This window comes from Falco rusticolus, chromosome 4 (genome assembly GCF_015220075.1).
Source record: "Falco rusticolus isolate bFalRus1 chromosome 4, bFalRus1.pri, whole genome shotgun sequence".
In the NCBI taxonomy this organism is placed as follows: Eukaryota; Metazoa; Chordata; class Aves; order Falconiformes; family Falconidae; genus Falco; species Falco rusticolus.
In genome coordinates, this window is record NC_051190.1 from 25,571,276 (window position 1) to 25,589,064 (window position 17,789).

Genomic DNA, 17,789 nt, shown 5'->3' on the forward strand with positions numbered 1-17,789 from the left:
CTTTATCAAGAGTCTTAAAAAAAACATGAAATAATTGTGTGTAGAAGAGGCAAACGGCAGAAAAAAGACTGACTGCAATATTAATGAACGATGGAGGTAGGTCAGGCGAATTTGGGCAGCTTGGTACCACGGACTCGTTTGGCAACGGCCATTTTTATACAGCCAAGTCTAAGGTTTTGCAGTTAGGAATGAGGAGAGCAAGTTACAGTTTGGGTGTAGGAGATGATACCCTGAGGCTCAGCAGCACAGAAGGGGCTTGGGGCGGTGGCGGAGCACCACGCGAAGAGGTTCCCTGCAGATGCTGCAGCTAAGGGGGCTGAAGCGACCCACAGCCGTACAACCAGACTAGTATGCAGAAAGAAGGGAAAACAGTTGCAAGACCAACTAGCAGCTATTATTTCTTATGTTCAAAGGAAGTTTGAGCAGCTCATTTCTTTTCCCAACGCAACAGCCAGCCTGGGGACATGGCACAGCCACCCTCAGCTGAAGTCTCCAGGGCAGACCATCTACCTACAATGCACCGGGAGCCCAGCAGGAGTTGCGGGTCAGGTGTAGAAATGGCTCAGCAAAGTCCCGTGGGCTGCAGGGGCCAGCTGACAACACCCACAATGTTGTTTGAAGCCAGATCCCCCCCAAATGCCCAAACCGCAGGCAAAGCTCTGCAGGTTCGGCAGGGAAAGGTCACCGGCTTGGCAAAGGCTGCGCTGCTGCTGCGGCAGGGGTCACAGCGCTGGGGTGCTGGGACATGTCCGAGTGGGACAGCTCAGCTGAGGAGCAGCTCTGGGTCCCCATGTCCTCACAGAACCACAGGCAGATGTGTCCTCTGCCAACCGCCCTGCCTGCCCCCCAGCTGGACAGCCCGGAGGGACGGCAGGATGCTGTGCCTCCTCGGGGAGGGAGGCAGGCAGAGTAACGCTTGCCATCCTCCAGAAATGCCAGAGCAGTTTATTCTGATGAGTGAAACGAAGGAGGAAAGGAAAAGTACCACATCACCTTAAAATATGTTATTTCAAGCAGCCTTGGCCAACTCCTCCTGCTACTTCTGCCTGCTTCAGAGCCGCATGATGCCATGGAGCCAGTCCCAATCTATACCACGCAGCGGGGAGGACAAGAAGGCTCCCTGCATTTAACGATGCTGAATTTAATTAACTTTGATGAAAACCAAAGTTCTTTTACTTTCCAAAAAACAACACAAGCCCAAGCAGCTATTTCTCAGCTTCAGCTTTCCCCCTGAAGTGCCGTGCATTTCCCTACCTTTTGCATTAACGAGGAAGTCACAGCAGAAAACAACGGGCGACAAAGAGCCACGCGGGACACGCACCAACAAACGCTGGTCACATTTGAGCGGGAAGTACAAGAAGACACCTACTAAGTATTCGCATATTGTAAAAGTGATAATTAGAATTCAAACGCCGCAATTTAAAACAGAGGCTATCCTAGCCCAGCAGTCTGGGAACGCCTGCCTGGGCTCCAGATATTGAGTCAACCACTAATTTGTGTTTTCCAGCGTGGGTGTCTCTACATAGGTCTGCGGTGGCTTCATTCAAGATTTATCCGCTCTCGCCTATGGGCTTTTGACGCTCACGTGGTGTGAGCGGCTCCCACGCAGGCGCTGCGCGTGAGTGACTGACATGGATTTAAAGAGCATCTGCGACGGAGCGTGCACCCAGCGCTCACGTCGGTCATTTTAATCATCTGCCACTCACACTCAGCCAGAGGAGCGACTGGAGTTCGCCACTTCATTCCTCTGCCGTTGCACACATTTAAACCCCCGTTAAGGGCAGAAAGTTCAAGGCCGAGGTACTTCCCGAGGGGCAGAGAGCGCTCCTCAGTGCTAAAAGCATCTTCTGCACCACAGGAGAACTGGCTCTTTTGACTGACCACGTTCACCCCTGGCGCAGGATGATGAAGTGCAACCTTTGTCCGTTTTTCAAGCCAGATATGAGTGTACAGAAATTAAGAGACGCAATGAGGCCCTGCCAGCAGGAATGAGACAGGACCTGCTGCATGTAACAGTATGGGGTGTGGGGGCTCGGCACCCAGCACACACACCCCCCCCCCCCGGCACAGGGTACGCTGGCAGAGAGAGTGGCCGGGGGCTGCGGCAGCGATCCTGGGCTGCGGGGGAAACCTCAGCCCCCACTGCAGCACTGTCCTTCCTCCACCCGCAACATGCGTGAGCTCTGCACAGCTTGGATGAGGGAAATTTTCCCTTCCCAGCATCGCATCAGTTAACAGCCCACAAGACACCAGCACATTTCTCCAGCAAAATTCAGGAGGGCAATGAGCAGCCCCACCGCGTCCCCCCAGCACTGTCACAGCACCAGGTGCTCACCCTCAGCACTGGCTGGGACCCTCCCCACCAGCCACCGAGGGGGTGCTGCATGCCCCCCCACTGCCCCCATTGCCCACCCACGCTCTCATGCACACGGAAAGGGTGACAGAGCCGGTGCCCAGCGCCAGGCCTCGACTGTGCCACAGGCACGGCCAAGCACCACCAGCACGGCACTGTGCCGAGCCGTCCCGGCAGCTGTTGGAGCACTGGCCCAGGGGTAGAACATGCAGCGGGGAGCGATGAGCCCCATGGCGGGCACGTGCCCTACTGCCGCCAGCCCCGCGCCTGGGCTCTGGCGAGGGACTGTGATTCAGCTCTGAGCTCTGGTGTGGCACTGTTAAGCCCTTTCCTGAGTGTACCGTGCCCAGGAGACCGGGGCCTCACCAGCTCCTTCCAAAGCAGTGATTTATCGCAGTGAGGGAAACATAAAACACTAGCTGAAAAAAAAAAATACAGCCAGCAAACCCAAGAATTTTGGAAATTACTCATGCCTCCAGCGATCCCATCTTTCACAGCCCTGGCTGCTGCCTCCTTGGCTCCCTCAGCCCAAGAGGGGAGACAGATTATCTCAAATTATTTATTATGGAATTAGAGCATGATCCAAACCCTCCTTGAATCAATAAGAAAGCTCCGACTGACTCCACTGGGTTTAGGACCGAGCACCAGGAACAGACAGGGTATTTCTGCATCCATGGCTGTGACTCACCGAGAACTTTCCAATGTGGAGGGAGCAGCTCGGCCGCTGCGGCTTGCTTGCCCCCACCGTCAGAGGCATCGTTCCTGAGCTGGGGGAGCCCAATGCCCCCGAGGCCCCGCGGGACAATAGGGCAGGTGGTCCCCCCACCCCCCAGTACACAGGACACCAACTGCTGCCGCTAATTTTAAAAGTTAAGGCCCAGCGTGATTCCACCAGCCATTTTTTGCTGCGCAGGTACCAGCACCTGGCTCCGTTCGAGCTCATGCTTTCAGCACAGCCTGTTGTTGCTCATCTGAATCTCAGCCAGCAGCTGTGGGTGAGGATCGCCCCCCGAGTGGCCAGCGCTGCCGGGGGGCAGCGGCTGCCGGGTCCCCCCGCCGGGCACTGATGCAGGCGTGAAGCCGCGGGGCGAAGCGCCGAGGCCGGGCAGGAGGAACATGCCCGTGGGGCAACCGTGGGGTGCAGGCCCCGGGGGAGGGGGAGACCAGCTGCGGTGGGGCAGCAGCAGCAGCAGCAGCACACCTTGCCCCGCTCTGCTGCTCAGGGGAAGGGCTGGCAGTGGCCGTGGGGCTCGGAGCGAAAAACACCGGGTGCGACGGGTCCCCCCGCGGCAGGGACACGGTGCGTGCAGAGACCCGGAGAGGGGCAGAGGCTGAGGGGCTTCGCTCGCCAAGCGCTCCGCGTTCCCACAGCCCCCGGGGCCGGGAGAGGGACCTGTGGCCTCTCAGCCCCGAGCTCCCCGGGCGCCGGCACAGGCACCGCGCCGCCGGGAGGCTGCCCGGGGGGGGGTGCCCGGGGGCGGGAGGGATGCCCGGGGGGGAGGATGCCCACCGACAGCGCTGGTGCCCGCGCTCCGGGGGTCCCCAGCACCCCGCGGCCCAGCTCTACCCGGACCCCGCACCCGGCAGGCACGTTTCTCGGTGCCCGGGGAGGGGGGGGGGGGCGGCGGGGCAGACCGGCCGGGAGGGACGCTCCGCTCCAACGCGGGGCCCGGGTCTCCGGCTCCGGGGTGGGGGGGCCGGGAAGCCCCTGCCCTCCCCCGAACTTTCGGGCAGGGCCCCCCACGGGGCCGGGGAGGGGAGGGGGGGCGGCCGGTACCTTCCAGGCAGCACGTCCTCCAGAGCCCCGAGTGGGTCATCACCTCCTCGTTCTTGCGGCTCGTGTCGTTGTCGCTCGTGGACTTAGTCCTGCACACGCCGCGCGAGTAGAGCCAGTAGTCGGTGCCCACGGCGATGGTCATCAGGCTGAAGGCTGCGAAGGCTCCCACCGTGGTGATGAGCATCTGGACGCCTCTGTCACACATCCTCATGCTGCTTCATCCTACGGCGGCGGCTCGCAGGGGAAGGGCCGGCGCCGCCGCCCGCCGCCGCGCTCCGCGCTCGGCGCCTCATGCCCCCGCGGCCCGCGGCGAGCCGGGCCCCCGCGGCGGCGCGGAGCGGGGCCGCCGAGCCCCCGGGCGCCCGGCCGGCATGGCCCCAGCGGCGGCGGGGCGCGGAGCGGCTCCGCCGTGCGCCCGCGGCGGGAGCGCGGCGCCTCTCCCGGCGCCTCCCCCGCGCCGCCCGGCCAAGGCATCGGCGGGGGGCGGCGGGGGCGGGGGGCAGCGGAGGGCGGGCCGCGGGGGGGCCGCGCCGCCGGGACACCGCCCCCCGCCCGGCCCGGCCCGGCCCGGGGGCGGGATGGACGCGGGACCCACCTCGGGGTGCCGGCACCGGGAGTGCCCCCGGGGACCCCACCCCGCCAGACGCGCCCCCCCCCCCCCATACGCCGCGCTCCGCCCCGGCACCGCAGCCACTGCCCCGCCACCGGGCGCCGAGCCGCGGCCGCCGGCGGGGGTCGGAGCCGCGCAGCGACACAGCCCCGGTGCGCCCGCAGACCCCGGGGCGGGGGGGCACGCACCGGCCCGCGCCGCCCGGAGGGGGCACGGCTCCCCCCGCCAGCAGCGCTCTCCCCTGCCCGGTGCCGCGGGAGACCCCAACCCGCGTGGAGCCGGCAAACGGCCGTTGTACCTGGGGGGTGGTCCACGTCCCGCTCCTCGGCCGCCTGCCACCAGTGCGAACCCGCGCTCCCCGCGCCTCGCTGCGCCCGCCGCATCCCAGGCACTCGCCGGCGGCTGGGTGACCGTGACCCACGGCCGCACAAACCGGCCCTGAAACGCACCCGCCGCTGCCATAACGCGCCCTCGGGCCGCTGGTGAGGGGGCGGCTGCGATGCGCTGCGGCACCAGCGGCCCCCTCCTCACCGGTACCGCTCAGCTGTAAGTACCAGCCACCCCCCCCCGAAACAGGAGTCATGGAGGTTACAAAAACCTCAGGCACTGAGAAATGAGCGAGTATGGAATTAAGCAGCCTCGTCACCCTCAGGTCACCCTCTGTGCAGGGTCATCAGGCAGGGCACGGGCACTGCAAGGCCGCAGTGCTCCTGCCCCCACAGTGCGCACTGCCCTGGCTGCCCAGCCACTGACCACCCATGTGCTCCCAGCCCAGCCCACCGATGTGCTCTTCGGCCACGGACTGATGTGCTCCTCAGCTGTGGACCACCGATGTGCTCCCTGGCCTCGCTGCCAGCCCTTTGCCCCTGCCACCTCTGCTCAGAGCCAGGGTGAAGGCAGGGGCACATCTGCCACGCTCTCCCGGGTGCACAGCATCAGATCCAGCTTTTCCAGCACCTCCTCCCAGAGAGCTGCCGGGCTCAGCACTGGCTGGTGACAGTGAGGATGGAGGCTCAGGAGTCATGGTCAGAAGCATCCACCTGAGCTGAACCACAGGACTTTTTTTTTCTGTGTATTTTTTGAGGAGAAGTTATAGTTGCCCAGTTTCTGTGACTGGTAGTGGCATCGGCACACGATGGTCACAGGGCACCCCTTGGTGTCACAGGCTGGACACCAAGATGAGCCCTGCCATGTGGCCGCACCAGGACGCTGCTCCTGAGTGATCTGGTACCACCAAGGTAGCTCGGGGCAAGGTGCCGGGAGAGACGGTGCTCCTCCAGGACAGCTGCCTCAGCAGTGGCATTACACTCCCTCGTCCTGCCACCTCCGCCGCTCCCACCGCCTGTCAGCCGGCTCCCACCAAGCGTGGGGCACAGCCTGACACCAGCACCCCACCCGGCCCCCATCCTGCGCAGAGGCAGGCATCCTGGGGAGGAGGCAGCAAAGATATCTCACACCTACAGCGAAGGGGCTGCAAATTGCATTCCGAGTGGGGGATTTTGCAGCCTTAATTGTGTTATTTTAACATAGTGTGTGTAGGTGTGCGCAGAGTGCACATGTACCGTTTCCTAGGCTTTTAACAAAGTGAGCTCAAACAGAATCAAAGTCCATGTCAGATCATGCCGGGCCTTGTACAGGTTGGTGGCAGGGGCACCCCTCGCCAAGCCCTGCACCCCTCTTACCGCTCCTTGCATGGGGTAGCCGGTCCCAGGATTGAGCCCGGAGCTCTGGCCAGAGCAGCCACCCCAGGGGACACGCAGGGGGGTTGCCAAGATTTGCAGCTCACAGGAGTTTGCCATCCCGCTTTGCCGCTCAGGCTCTGGGAGGCAGCGTGCTCCGGCAGGCTCAGCCTGGCACCCTGCCCTGTGGGCCTGGGCTCCTCTGGCCCCAGCCCTGGTCACCCCTTGCTCCTCACTGTCTTATCCACCATCGCCTACCTGCTCAGGGACCTGGACCCTTCTGAGTTGGGCAAAGTAAAAACAAATAACAAAATCCAGCCTATGCTGCAAAGATTGTACAATTTGTGAAAAAAAAAAAAAAAAAAAAAAAAAAGCTGTCCTTGCAGGCAAAAATGTCCTAAACCAAGATCTGTTAGGCTTTGTCCTTCCAAATCCAGCGATGAAAGCTCTGCTGCATTTAAATTGGCAAAGTGACAGAAAGTAAGTAGTCAGAAATAATCCCTAGCTGGATTAGGTTTTTTCCTTGAAGGAAGAGAGGCTCTGATACAAGGCGAGTTTAGGTCATTAGCAATGCAGTGAGGTGCTGAGCTCCAGCCTTGCCTGGTCTTCATTTCCCTGCTCCCGGGGGCTGCAAGGGGATAAGGACTCCAGAGCCTTTGGCACATGTGTTCATCCTTCCCCACTCCCACGAGGGGATTATTTATATCTGCACATGCTTTGGAAATGCTGGCTGCAATCTACTGGCTTTACCAGGACTCCAGTGGTGAGGCTGGTGCCTGATGTGCTGCTGAGTTCGGGGACGTTCTCCCAGGTGTGACATGAGCCAGCAGTGCCGTACGTGCCACCAGCCCAAGTGCCTGTGGCACAAGCGGGCTCACTCGGTGCGAGCTTGTGCAGTTGCCTACTGGCTCTGCAGCTCCCTGCTGGCCTTCTGACAGTCTAGTAGCAATAAAAATAGCAGGGGAGAGAAACAGAAATCCATTCTTATTAAGGCTTTCTACTCTGGGAAGATGCAGAGCGGGGCAGGAGTGGCCATGCGTGGGCCAGCGAGCAGCACGCAGCCTCCCGGGATGCCCAGGTGGATGCGCTCACAGCAGCGGTGCAGCGGCAGCCTGAAGCCCATGTTACTTTGCCCATGCTCCTGCTTTCGCACACACTGCCGTGCCCCACCATTGCATCTGCTTTTTGTTTTCTTCTCTGTAGGGATACCCTGGGTAGACAAAACTAGTCCAGGAGAGGGAAAGGGATGACACAGGACAGCAAACGTCATGCAGGTGCCACAGGGTGCCCCCAGCTGCTCCGTGCAGTTCAGCAGCTCCCCATCCCAGCAGCCCTGCTGGGGACATCCCAATCCCAGGCTGCCGGAGGGAAGCCGAGGGAATCCCTTCCCCAAGGTCATACAAAGACCAGCCTCTACATGGCGCCTGCCTGCATGGGATGGGTGGGAATGGAGGAAGCTCACCAAAGGGATTCTGCGAGGCCGTGGTACCACAGAAGTAATAAAAGAACAAACAGCAGTAGATTAAAAGATATTTTGTAGTCTCAATCCAGCCGGACCGTGCTGAGCCACCATAAAAGGTTTGCTGCTGCTCCGACCCATGGCAATTTAATTGATTTGATTTAAATTCTTTGAAGAGGAAGTGGATAACGAATAATGAGGCAAACAGGATTGTAATGCAAATGAAAGAGATGAAAGATGGCTTCAGGGAGACGGCTCTTGAAGGTCAGAGCCTAATGCAAAGCTGCTTCTGGTCACTCATTCAAACATTAATGAGGCTGTGTTCCTCCTGGTGCCTTTGATGGATGGAGGGATGGCTTGGGAGGCAAATGCTGTGCTGATGCCTGGCCTCCACTCTCCTCACTCCAAGCGGATCACCCCCTTGCAGCAGTGGGGAGGATTCTACCTGGCGTGTCGTAGGCACTTGGGTCTCTGCTGCCTGTGTTACACTGGGTAAGCAGACCTCTTAATCCTGTTTTTCCAGATACTCCGATGGAGGCTCTAACTTCAGAATTAATTAACTTCACTATCAAAAGCTGAGTCATTTGTCACAATGGTTTTGTCATTAGCTCCCATAATTAAGGAAGGTGTCACAAAACCAAATGTTTCACTTACACAAGCCAGGATAACTGACACTCAGAAGCATTTCTGACGTGCTGGGGATGGGCACAGCAGCGAATCGGGGAGGGGCTTGACCAGCCACCCCAAAACCCTGTGCTGGGGCCATGGGACACCTTCCTGGCACGGCCCAGCAGATCACCCCGTCCCCTGGGACAGAGGAGGACATCTTCTTGCTGAGGGCTTAGCTGAAGTCCCCAAGGGGAGAAGGAAATGCCCTTCCTAACATGTTCACCAGCTCTCACAAGGGCACTTCCAAAGAAAACAAATTCCCTTGATGGAGAAAAGCGGGTGTACACCGTGCAGCTCCCTGTGCAAGCGGGCAGAACACTGCTGGATGGTGCACTTGGCCAGGAGACCCTCCCACAGCCTCAGGAGCACCTGTAGACACTGGGGGGTCTGCTGAGCCCCAACCCTCAGTCTGCTCCCGCTCCTCCACCCTCGCTGCTGCGGGCAGGGATGGGCAAGGTGCTGCTGAGGGTCTGCCTGGTGCCCGGCCCCCCCGCGCCTGCCAGCTCGCCCCCACCGCCCCGCCTGCCCTACAGGGACTAGGAACCAGTGCTCACGGCGTGGTGGGAAGAGCATCTGCAGCAGCGTTAATTGACTTAAATAGTGATTAACTGAAGATACAGCTTACACCTCCCCACTCACTCCCCAGTGGTCTGTATGTCTCTAAGCACAGCCACAGCTGCGGGTCTCTAGTCCGGCACCTGCACTCAGGCAGGCTCCACCTGCTAATACTCTCCAGCCATACAGATACACATCTTTTTTACAGAAAAGCAGCAACATCTCAGTGTTTGCTGCTGTCAGGGGGCTCGGCAGGGCCCAGCTGGGTGACCACACCAGCAGCCAACAGCCAGACCCAGCTGCCGACTCTCCCCCTGCGCGCCACCGGCGTCTCACAGGCAAAGGAAGTCAAGCTCTCAGGATTTCTTTAAAATTATATTTTTTATTTTTTCATACATGCAGCAAATAGAATAAAGAGTATATGCCCATCTAAAAGGAGGTCTTTATGAGAATCTTTTGACAACACACAGCAGGTAGTCTAGGATGTAGAAAAGTCATCAAATACTTGCAGGTGAAATCAAATTCACAAACACAAACTGTTCAACAATAAACATTTTCTTTTTTTTTTCTTTTTCTTAATTGCCACTTTGAACGTAATCAGAAATAAACAGCTTGGATGACACTTCCATGCATGGAGCAAGATGCTTGTTGCTTCTGCTGCTGTTGCAGGCTCAGTGGCTCACCTGCTTCTGCAAAAGCAAAGAAGCTGCAGCACTTGTTAGTATGAGTTAGTTCCACCCTCCAGATGTAAGCTCTACGTCTTGAACAGCTAGATCCTCACACTCTGCGATAGAAACCACCCTAGTTCTTCATTTGGATTAGAGCTCCTGGGATTCACCATCAACAGAACAGATCTACTGCCCAGAGCGCTCACTCATCTTGCCGGCTTTGCGACTATCTATATGGTTGGCCACTATGCAAACTTGCATTTCTTTATTAAATGGATTAATGGATCAGTAACTCCTTTGGTGATGCTCTCTTATCAAGAGAAGCTGTTCAGATGTCCAGCCAGGGGAGACAAGAGCAGCACAGCAGATCCCCCCAGCCATGTGCATGTGGCATGGCCCCAGGGCAGCACATGCTGGCTGGGGAGCAGCAGCGGCGACAGCCCCGGCACAGGCTCGCCCCGAGCGGCTTGTGACGCCTGGGTCGGCACCGGCTGTGTCCCACACATCCATGTGCAGCTGCCGGGCAGCGGAGCTGGAGCAGATCAGAGTTCCCAACCCACCTCGCCTGCCCGGAGCCCCACAGCCCTCAGCAGAGCCCTGCGGGCTGCCCGTGCCAGACATCTCCCAGGCTGAGCCCAACAGCCAGCCCAGCTCTGCCCCTGACCTCGGGTGGGTCTCTGCTCAGGCTTTCCTCCGCTCCCTTCGCTCCTCCGTGTCCCCGTGTGCCACACAAGCTCTCCGGCAGCGCTCCGCTGCTGCAGGTGCCCGACAGCCTCCCCACCGCCCCCCAGCTCAAGCCGGGCTGTGCTTTAGACCAGGAACACGGACAAATGGCCACAGTCCTCCCTCCTTAGCTTTGGCACAAAGTCCAAGTGTCTTGGACTAGGGCAGGTCCAGGGAGCTCCGGCATGTGCAGCCCAGCAGGCCCACAGACAGGAACGGGAGTCTGCTCCCACACCAAGGGATCCTGGCGTATGTCTGAATGCAAGCGCTGGCAATGCTGGTGGGTAAATGTCAAGTGGTTATTTCTTCGCCTCCAGGAGCCTCAGGCCTCCACCCCATGTGCTCATCACCCCGCGGTCTGGTCCCCTCTGCAGAGCCCGTGCTGCCTGCCAGCCCCCGACCAGCAGCGCAGGGGCCAACACAGCCCCGGGGCTGGGGGGCTGCCCTGATCCATCCCACCCTCAGGGGAACCACCTGGGCAGCCTGAACCCCACTTACCTGCAGTGCTCAGGTGTAATCCAGCCCAGGAGAGTCAGGACTTACCGTCCTTCGCAGGTGGAGTGACTGCATGTCTTGCCTCCTCCATTGCCCCCACTAGGGGAGATGGAAAGTTCTGGGTCCCACTCTGACCCTGCTGCCAGTCCTGCAGCCAGGCTGCTCAGCGTGAGGGACACCAGCCTTGCAGCCAACCTCCCCCCCAGCATGCAGTGAGCAGTCGGTGCCCCCTGCAAGCCTTCTCTGCAGCTGCAGGCTGAGATGCCTCCCCTGTCCTACCCTGTGAGCATCCTTCTCCTTCTCACCCACTGCTCTCCTTGCCTTCTTGCCCCCCAGCATGGCACTGCTGCACACGGCGGCGGGCACTGCGTGCTGGCAGCGCTCAGGTCTCATTCTGCTGGGCTTCGTCCATGCACCGACCATGCAGGGACTGCCTGACGGGACTCCGCTGAAGCCTCTCAGCTCTAAGCATCTTCCTCAAGCACTGCTTTCCCCATCCAATAGGGAAGATTAAGTCATTAGATTACAGCAGTGAGTCAACCACTGCCACTCTGCCCTTCCTTGGAAGAATTTGTACAAACCCCAGCATCTGTGCAGGGCTGAGCAGATCCCATCACATGTTTCTCCACAGAAGAAACGGGTCATGCGGAAATAAACCTTGAAATAAGAGTCTGGCAAGTAGCAGAATGGACAATGTCAGAAATACTCCAGATAGGAATTCTGTAGGCAGGACCTAGCCTTTGCTGAGCTCTCCCTGGAGCACAGATCCTAACCCTGCAGATCCCAAAACTGCCCCTGAAGCTGCCCTGCAGCACAGCTGAGCATGGCCCCGTCCAGGCTGCCCGGCTCGCCCCGCGGCTCAGCAATGCCTGCTCCATGCAGAAGTGTCACCCCAACACACACACACACACACACAAAAGTCCCAGACAGAAATGACGTAACTCCCCCCGCAGCAGCCCCTGCATGTGACCACAGCCCCGGGGTGCCCCTCAGCACGGGAGAACTTACAGCGGCATCCTGGACAGACCCCGGGAGCGGCTTCAGCGCTGAAGATACGGAAATTAAAAACATTCACCACTGAAGTAATACTAATTCTGCAGCAACAGGTTCGAAAGTTATGGCAACATACATGCTCTGAACATTAACTGTGGTCTGGCAGAGGATGGCGAGACGTCTTCCAAAACATGTGCTGGGGTTACGGGAGCCCTCACCAGACACTAGCCCATGCATGAGGCTTCGTCTGATGCAGAGTGTCTCGTAAACCCTCTTGGCAATCTGGCACAATTTGCAGTTTTTCTGGGTTTTGGTTTGTTCCCTCCAGCCCAGGTCAGTACCCAAGGCCAGGGGCTCACAGCTCACACCCCAGCAGGTGCAGGGCACTGCCTGCCTGCGCTTCAGTAGCAGGGCAAAGACACCTGGCCGGCGGCTCCCGGCAGGCAGGATGGCAGCTTTAGGTTCTTGCAGCCTTTTTTTCCTCAATGAATCAATAAAAGAAGAAAATAATTTCAAAAGGTAGAGTTTGGTGTTTACAAAAGATCTATAAACCAGAATTTCCCTTATAGGATTCTTTGTGATTCATAAAATTCCACCCCCATTTCCCCTATAGGCACAGAGTAACGTGTATTTACATTAGAACTGGTAGTGGTTCAGAAAACACACACACGGGTTGGGGTTTTTTTTGCAAAACAACTGAACTGGTGTGCAGTAAGAGGGATAACAGCCAGTGACTCGAAGGACGCTCACACCTGGGGCTCATCCTGCTGCGAACCCAACAGCAGCAGGAGTCACCACCCAGCCCCTGCCGGCCAGCTCCTGCCCACCCCTGCCTGCTCCTGCCCCTGCCTGCTCCTGCCTCTGCCTTCCCGTGCCTGCCTCTGCTTGCCCCTGCCTGCTCCTGCCTTCCCCTGCCTGCTCCTGCCTTCGCCTTCCCCTGCCTGCTCCTGCCTTCCCCTGCCTGCCTCTGCCTGCTCCTGCCTTCCCCTGCCTGCCTCTGCCTGCTCCTGCCTGCCTCTGCTTGCCCCTTATCCCTGCCTGCCCCTGCCTGCCCACCCGCCTGGCACTGCTGCTGCACGCCCGACACGGCTCTGCCTTACAAACAGCTGCCGGAATTGTCTCTTCTGATCCAGAATTTTTTAAATGATGCAGAAGGTCCTGGAGTGCTGAATAAAACCCCCAGGAATTTTGGCTGAAATCAGTTAAATCAAGATGCCTGTAAAATTCATGGGGTTTGAGCCTTTAAGAGAATAGCAGAGGGTGTAAAGTAGAAAAGTTACCTTTATAAATAGCCCTCAGTACAGCCCTTTTGCAGCGGGCATATTTTCAGTTGGTAAATTGTAAACCGAGAATATAAATGTGTTTTGTTTTGGTAGAATATTAATATCCTTTACAGAGCTGTTAAATTTCGACAGTGTCTGTGAAAAAACAGGAGAAAGATTTATGAGAGTGCTGACAGAGCGTATCAAAACTGCAAACTGTTCCAGATGTTAAAAAACAAAATCCCACCTTTCACTTAGAAAAAGATTTGCTCTGATTTACAAGAACTGGCATGGAATTCGTTTGGAGTCAATGCCTGAGTGTAGGAAAGGCCGTATGGCGAGGCGCGGGCTTGCGGGAGGCGAGGGAGGAGGACGGCTTCGGTGAGCCAGGCTGATGGTATATACAATGCATTTAAAAATATATGTCTATAAGCAGACTTTTCCACACTGATCAAATGTATCCATGTCTTGAACAAAAGGCTCCTCTAAGACAAGCTCACAGTCATCGCAAGCTTCAGCACAACGGTTTAAGATATCAACCATGCTTAGCATTCAACAGAAACGGTTTGTGAGTAGCTAGGGTCACCGGAATCTCAGCATCCGATTTCAAAAGTTACAAAGACTGTAGCAGTTTGGTCTATTTCTGTTTAAAAACTCTATGAGTCACCACCAACTATAGTTCCTAGAAGTGTTACTGACTGCTAACTCGGACCCCAAACATCCCCAGCTAGGGAAACCAAGCTAGCAAGTGACACAGACATAGAAAGGCCTCCTAAAACAAGCGGTCAGCGTGTTTTGCATGAGGGTATGTATGTCTGCACTGCTAATCCCGGAAGACTAGTGTCGGTATGTACAAGGCGATCGGAGTTTCGGGCTGCGAGGCGGAGGGCGGGCGGCCGCAGTGCCGCAGCTACACGTTAATGACAAACTCGGGGTTAGTGTAGGAGAATCCAGCAAACTCGTTCTGGTCCAAGTTCATGATGAAGAGTTTGTCCGTGGGCGTGAGCTCCACCGGCTGCCGGGTGAACTCTTTGTCGAAGTTGGAAGTGTCTCGTTTGTCTTTCTGTTAAACGGAAAGGACAGAGTTAAAGGCGGGAAGGGGGAGCGTGAGCGAGTGAGCGAGCGAGCGGTGGCAGCACCCAAGGGTGCTGTCCTTTGGTGTCGTGCCGGCACCCCCGACCTCTGCATGGTTTCTCAAGCTGCTGCCGACGAGGAACAGCCACCCAGGCAGGCAGTGCAGCCCCTGTACGACAGAAGCATCCCCCCTCGGCGGGTAAGAACAGAACAGTACCCGCTCAACGCGCTTGAAACACACAACCAGAAAGTAAAGGGACACAATGAGAACGCGGGGTGCTGGGGAGGGCCACGTCGCTCCTGGGCGAGCATCCCTCCTCTCCTGGCCACTGCGAGAGAGAGCAACATTGCGGTTTCTCAGCATGCACAACCACCACTGCAAACGGAGACTCACAATGCACAGGAGGAAGGAGCCTGGAGGAAGCAACATGCCTCAAAATGGAAGCAAACATTCAACACCATTTCAAAACTTTCACAAAATGATCAGCTGTAAGAGCTCCTTTTGCGTTAAGCTTGACTTTTTAAAAATTTCTGCTATGATATGGTATTAACCAAAAGTGTTTTATTGATTTGAGGATGTGATTTGCTCCAGGGTTATATATAGAACATACAGTAGTTCAAAACCTTGAAGAATGAAAATTCCACATATGCAACCTTTCAGCATTTTGATTTCGTAAGAACAGCTTCGCAGCTACATCCAAGCCAAAAAAACTAGTAATAAAAAAAAAAAAGGTAAAAAAAGGAAAGTTATTGTCTTGGTTAGCGCTGGCGACCTCCTATTAGCACTGCAGAGCCCGTCAGCTGGGAATGCTTGGGCCGTTTTTGTGTGTGTGTGTGTATCAGGGATGCCCAATTAAGGCATGTTCTGGCTGTGGGAGGTTATGTGCCGTGGCTGAATGGGAAACCAAAGCGCTGAAGATACAATATCGGCACCCAGGATCCTTCATCAGTAAAGAAAGGCAGTGGAGGGACGTCCCACTCCCTGCGATGCTGAGCGGTGTGAGCAGCCAGGCTGCCCGTGGGCTGGGAACGTGCAATGGGGACAAAAGACCTTCCTCATCTCTTTTCCCTGTCTCTGTGTAGGAGCTTAAACAAGAAAGGAGCACAGAAACACCCTCCCCGCGTGTCTAACTACCTCTAAAGGCTGCGCATGGTGCTGGGATGCTGCTGGGGGGTGACGGGTGGGAGACCCACAGCATCACCTTGCAGCATCACCCCATGGCTGGACCAGCCTCACCAGGGAGCACTGCACCTTCCACCGTGGCTTCATTTTCACTGGCAATTGCAGCCACCCCCTGACTCCATGCTGGAGGTGACCTTGCTCCGATGTGACGCTGGCATGACCCTGCCACAGATTTGGTGCCTTGCAGAAACCTGCAAAACAGTCTTTTTTTCTTTTTGTCCCCAACTCTGCCTTCGAGCAGGGCCAGGAGCTGGCCTGCACTCTGCTACGAGAGATTTCCAGCTCTGGCTCATTTTGCCAGGTCATGCCAGAGGGCCCCGAGGGGTATCTGCGGGGGCTCCGCCGTGCTTGCACCTGCTGCTCCATCACTGGACACGCAGTGTCCAGCTGCCAGTGGAACCAGTTTGTGCCCCCAGCCCGCTCCCTCCCACCATGGCCATCCTCCCCGCTGCTCTGCACCGATGAAGCACCTGCCGGGTGATATGTTGTGTCCTCACTGCAGCATCTCTCATCCCACCAGCTGCTGCTTTCCGGGGATGCTGGGGGCAGGGCCATTAGCACCTTCATGCCTCGAGGAGCCTGGCCAGAATATAGCAAAGAGCCAGGTCCTCCCTGCCCTCCTGCCAGCTGGGCACAGCCAGGAGCACCACACCACACCTCTGGAGACAAGCCCCATGGCCGGCAGTGGGGCAGGACCTCCACGGCTGCTCAGAGACTCCGTTTGTTGCAGAAGGCATCCCATCAGGATGGCATCAGCCTTGCAGGGGGAAGGCCAGAGAACAATGAGAGCCAAGGACAGCTGAGAGGAGATGAGGTGAAGAAAAACAGGGCTGGAGCTCAAGGGACAAGGAGGGAAAAGCCAGGAGAAGAGCCAGGATGTGGCTGTGCCATCAAGCCAGCAAGCTGTGAACGTGCAGTGGTGCTCAGGGCAGCAGCATCGTGACCTGCCGGCCCCAGCCTGTCCCCGAGCAGGGGCTGGGTCTCTGCCTTCCTTTCGGTGAGGGACACGCGGGAGCAGCAGTCCCCGCAGGGCTCTTCTCCACAGCACAGAGAAGGAAGATGATGCAGATCCAGGGGCACAGAGCAGGAATGGGGATGGGCAGACAGAGTGAAGGAGCTGACTCCAGGTGCAGCGTCCTGCCAGGCAAAGGGTGAAGGAGCTGAAATGCAGGTGTAAGCCCTCCTCGGTGGATAGCAGTGTCCCCCCTAGGACGAGAGGGGCTGCCGTGGGGCCATGGAAAAGCAGAGGCAGTGCCCTTCGCTGCGAAGAGGCTGTTTTGAAGTGGTTGCACAGGGACTCTCTCTTGTGGCCCCAGCACGTGCCGAAGGAAGGAGGTGATGGTGGCAGCAGGCTCCTGCCCCGCTCCTGGAGGGATACTGAGCAGACCAGATGGTGCCTGAAGACTACATCCACCTGAACCAACATCAGCCAAGACAACACCATCCCACCAAGCCAGGAGCTTCTCCTAAGTGGGAATGCTGTGGGATGCTGCAAAGGGGAATGAGATGTCCACATGTGCCACTGGTGCAAATTGCCACCGCAGTCCTCAGCCCGTCAGAGTGGCACCAGAGAGGGTGAGCGCTCAGCCTGGGAGCCCCCGGGTGAGCAAAACCTCCTGCTGCTTTTCAGCAGCAGAAAGCTCTGGCAAAGGCTGCGACGTGCCTGGGAGGGTGCTCACAGCAGCTCAGCTCCCCCTACCCCAGCTCCTCCCTCCAGGGGCTCGGCAGGAAAGCACAGCACCAGGAGGGCCCAGCTGCGAGTGCAGCAAAGTAGAGTTTGATCATCTCTTACCTTGAATTTTGTCTGAAATTGGTGGCAATTTGGCCTCTGTCAAAGATGATGAATAGCCTGGGAGCAGGCAGGGAACGGCTACGTGGATCTGGTAAACAGAGAGAGGGGAAGGCAGGGGAAATTCAAGGCTGAAAATGCCTCCAGCAAAGGGCTAACTGATTCTGGGAGGTGGCGAAGAGCCCAGGAGGGACAGCGTGGCAGAGGCACTCCAGGCTCCCGCATGCCCAGGGCAGCGTGACTGGGAATGTCTGGCCTGGAACAGCATTTGTGCCTGGACCATAGAGGATGGGAATCCTCCCCAACCAGTGCCGCTGCCTCTGAGCCCCTTCCCCATGGTCAAGCTCTGGGGCTGCATGGGCAGCGGATGCCAGGGAACAGCTGCTGCCGGTGCTGCTGTTTGGTGCCTTTCAGAGCAATCCTACAGCGTTCAGAACCACAGCAACTCAGCAGAAGCGGATTTCCAAAGACAGAAGGGAAATTCTGCATGTGCTCAGGAG

General features: G+C 57.7%; 2 protein-coding genes across 2 annotated transcripts in view; both read right to left on the reverse strand.

Moving 5' to 3' along the window:
• Positions 1–4,519, reverse strand: part of CACNG3 (calcium voltage-gated channel auxiliary subunit gamma 3) — a 32,796-nt gene extending 28,277 nt beyond the window's left edge. The window contains exon 1 of the mRNA XM_037385324.1: positions 4,131–4,519. Coding sequence (XP_037241221.1) covers positions 4,131–4,341 — 211 coding nt within the window. The 5' untranslated portion in view covers positions 4,342–4,519. The remainder of the gene's footprint in view (positions 1–4,130) is intronic.
• An 8,501-nt stretch (positions 4,520–13,020) lies between these two features.
• Positions 13,021–17,789, reverse strand: part of PRKCB (protein kinase C beta) — a 129,391-nt gene continuing 124,622 nt past the window's right edge. The window contains exon 17 of the mRNA XM_037385392.1: positions 13,021–14,306. Within this exon, the coding sequence (XP_037241289.1) occupies positions 14,154–14,306 (153 nt within the window). The 3' untranslated portion in view covers positions 13,021–14,153. The remainder of the gene's footprint in view (positions 14,307–17,789) is intronic.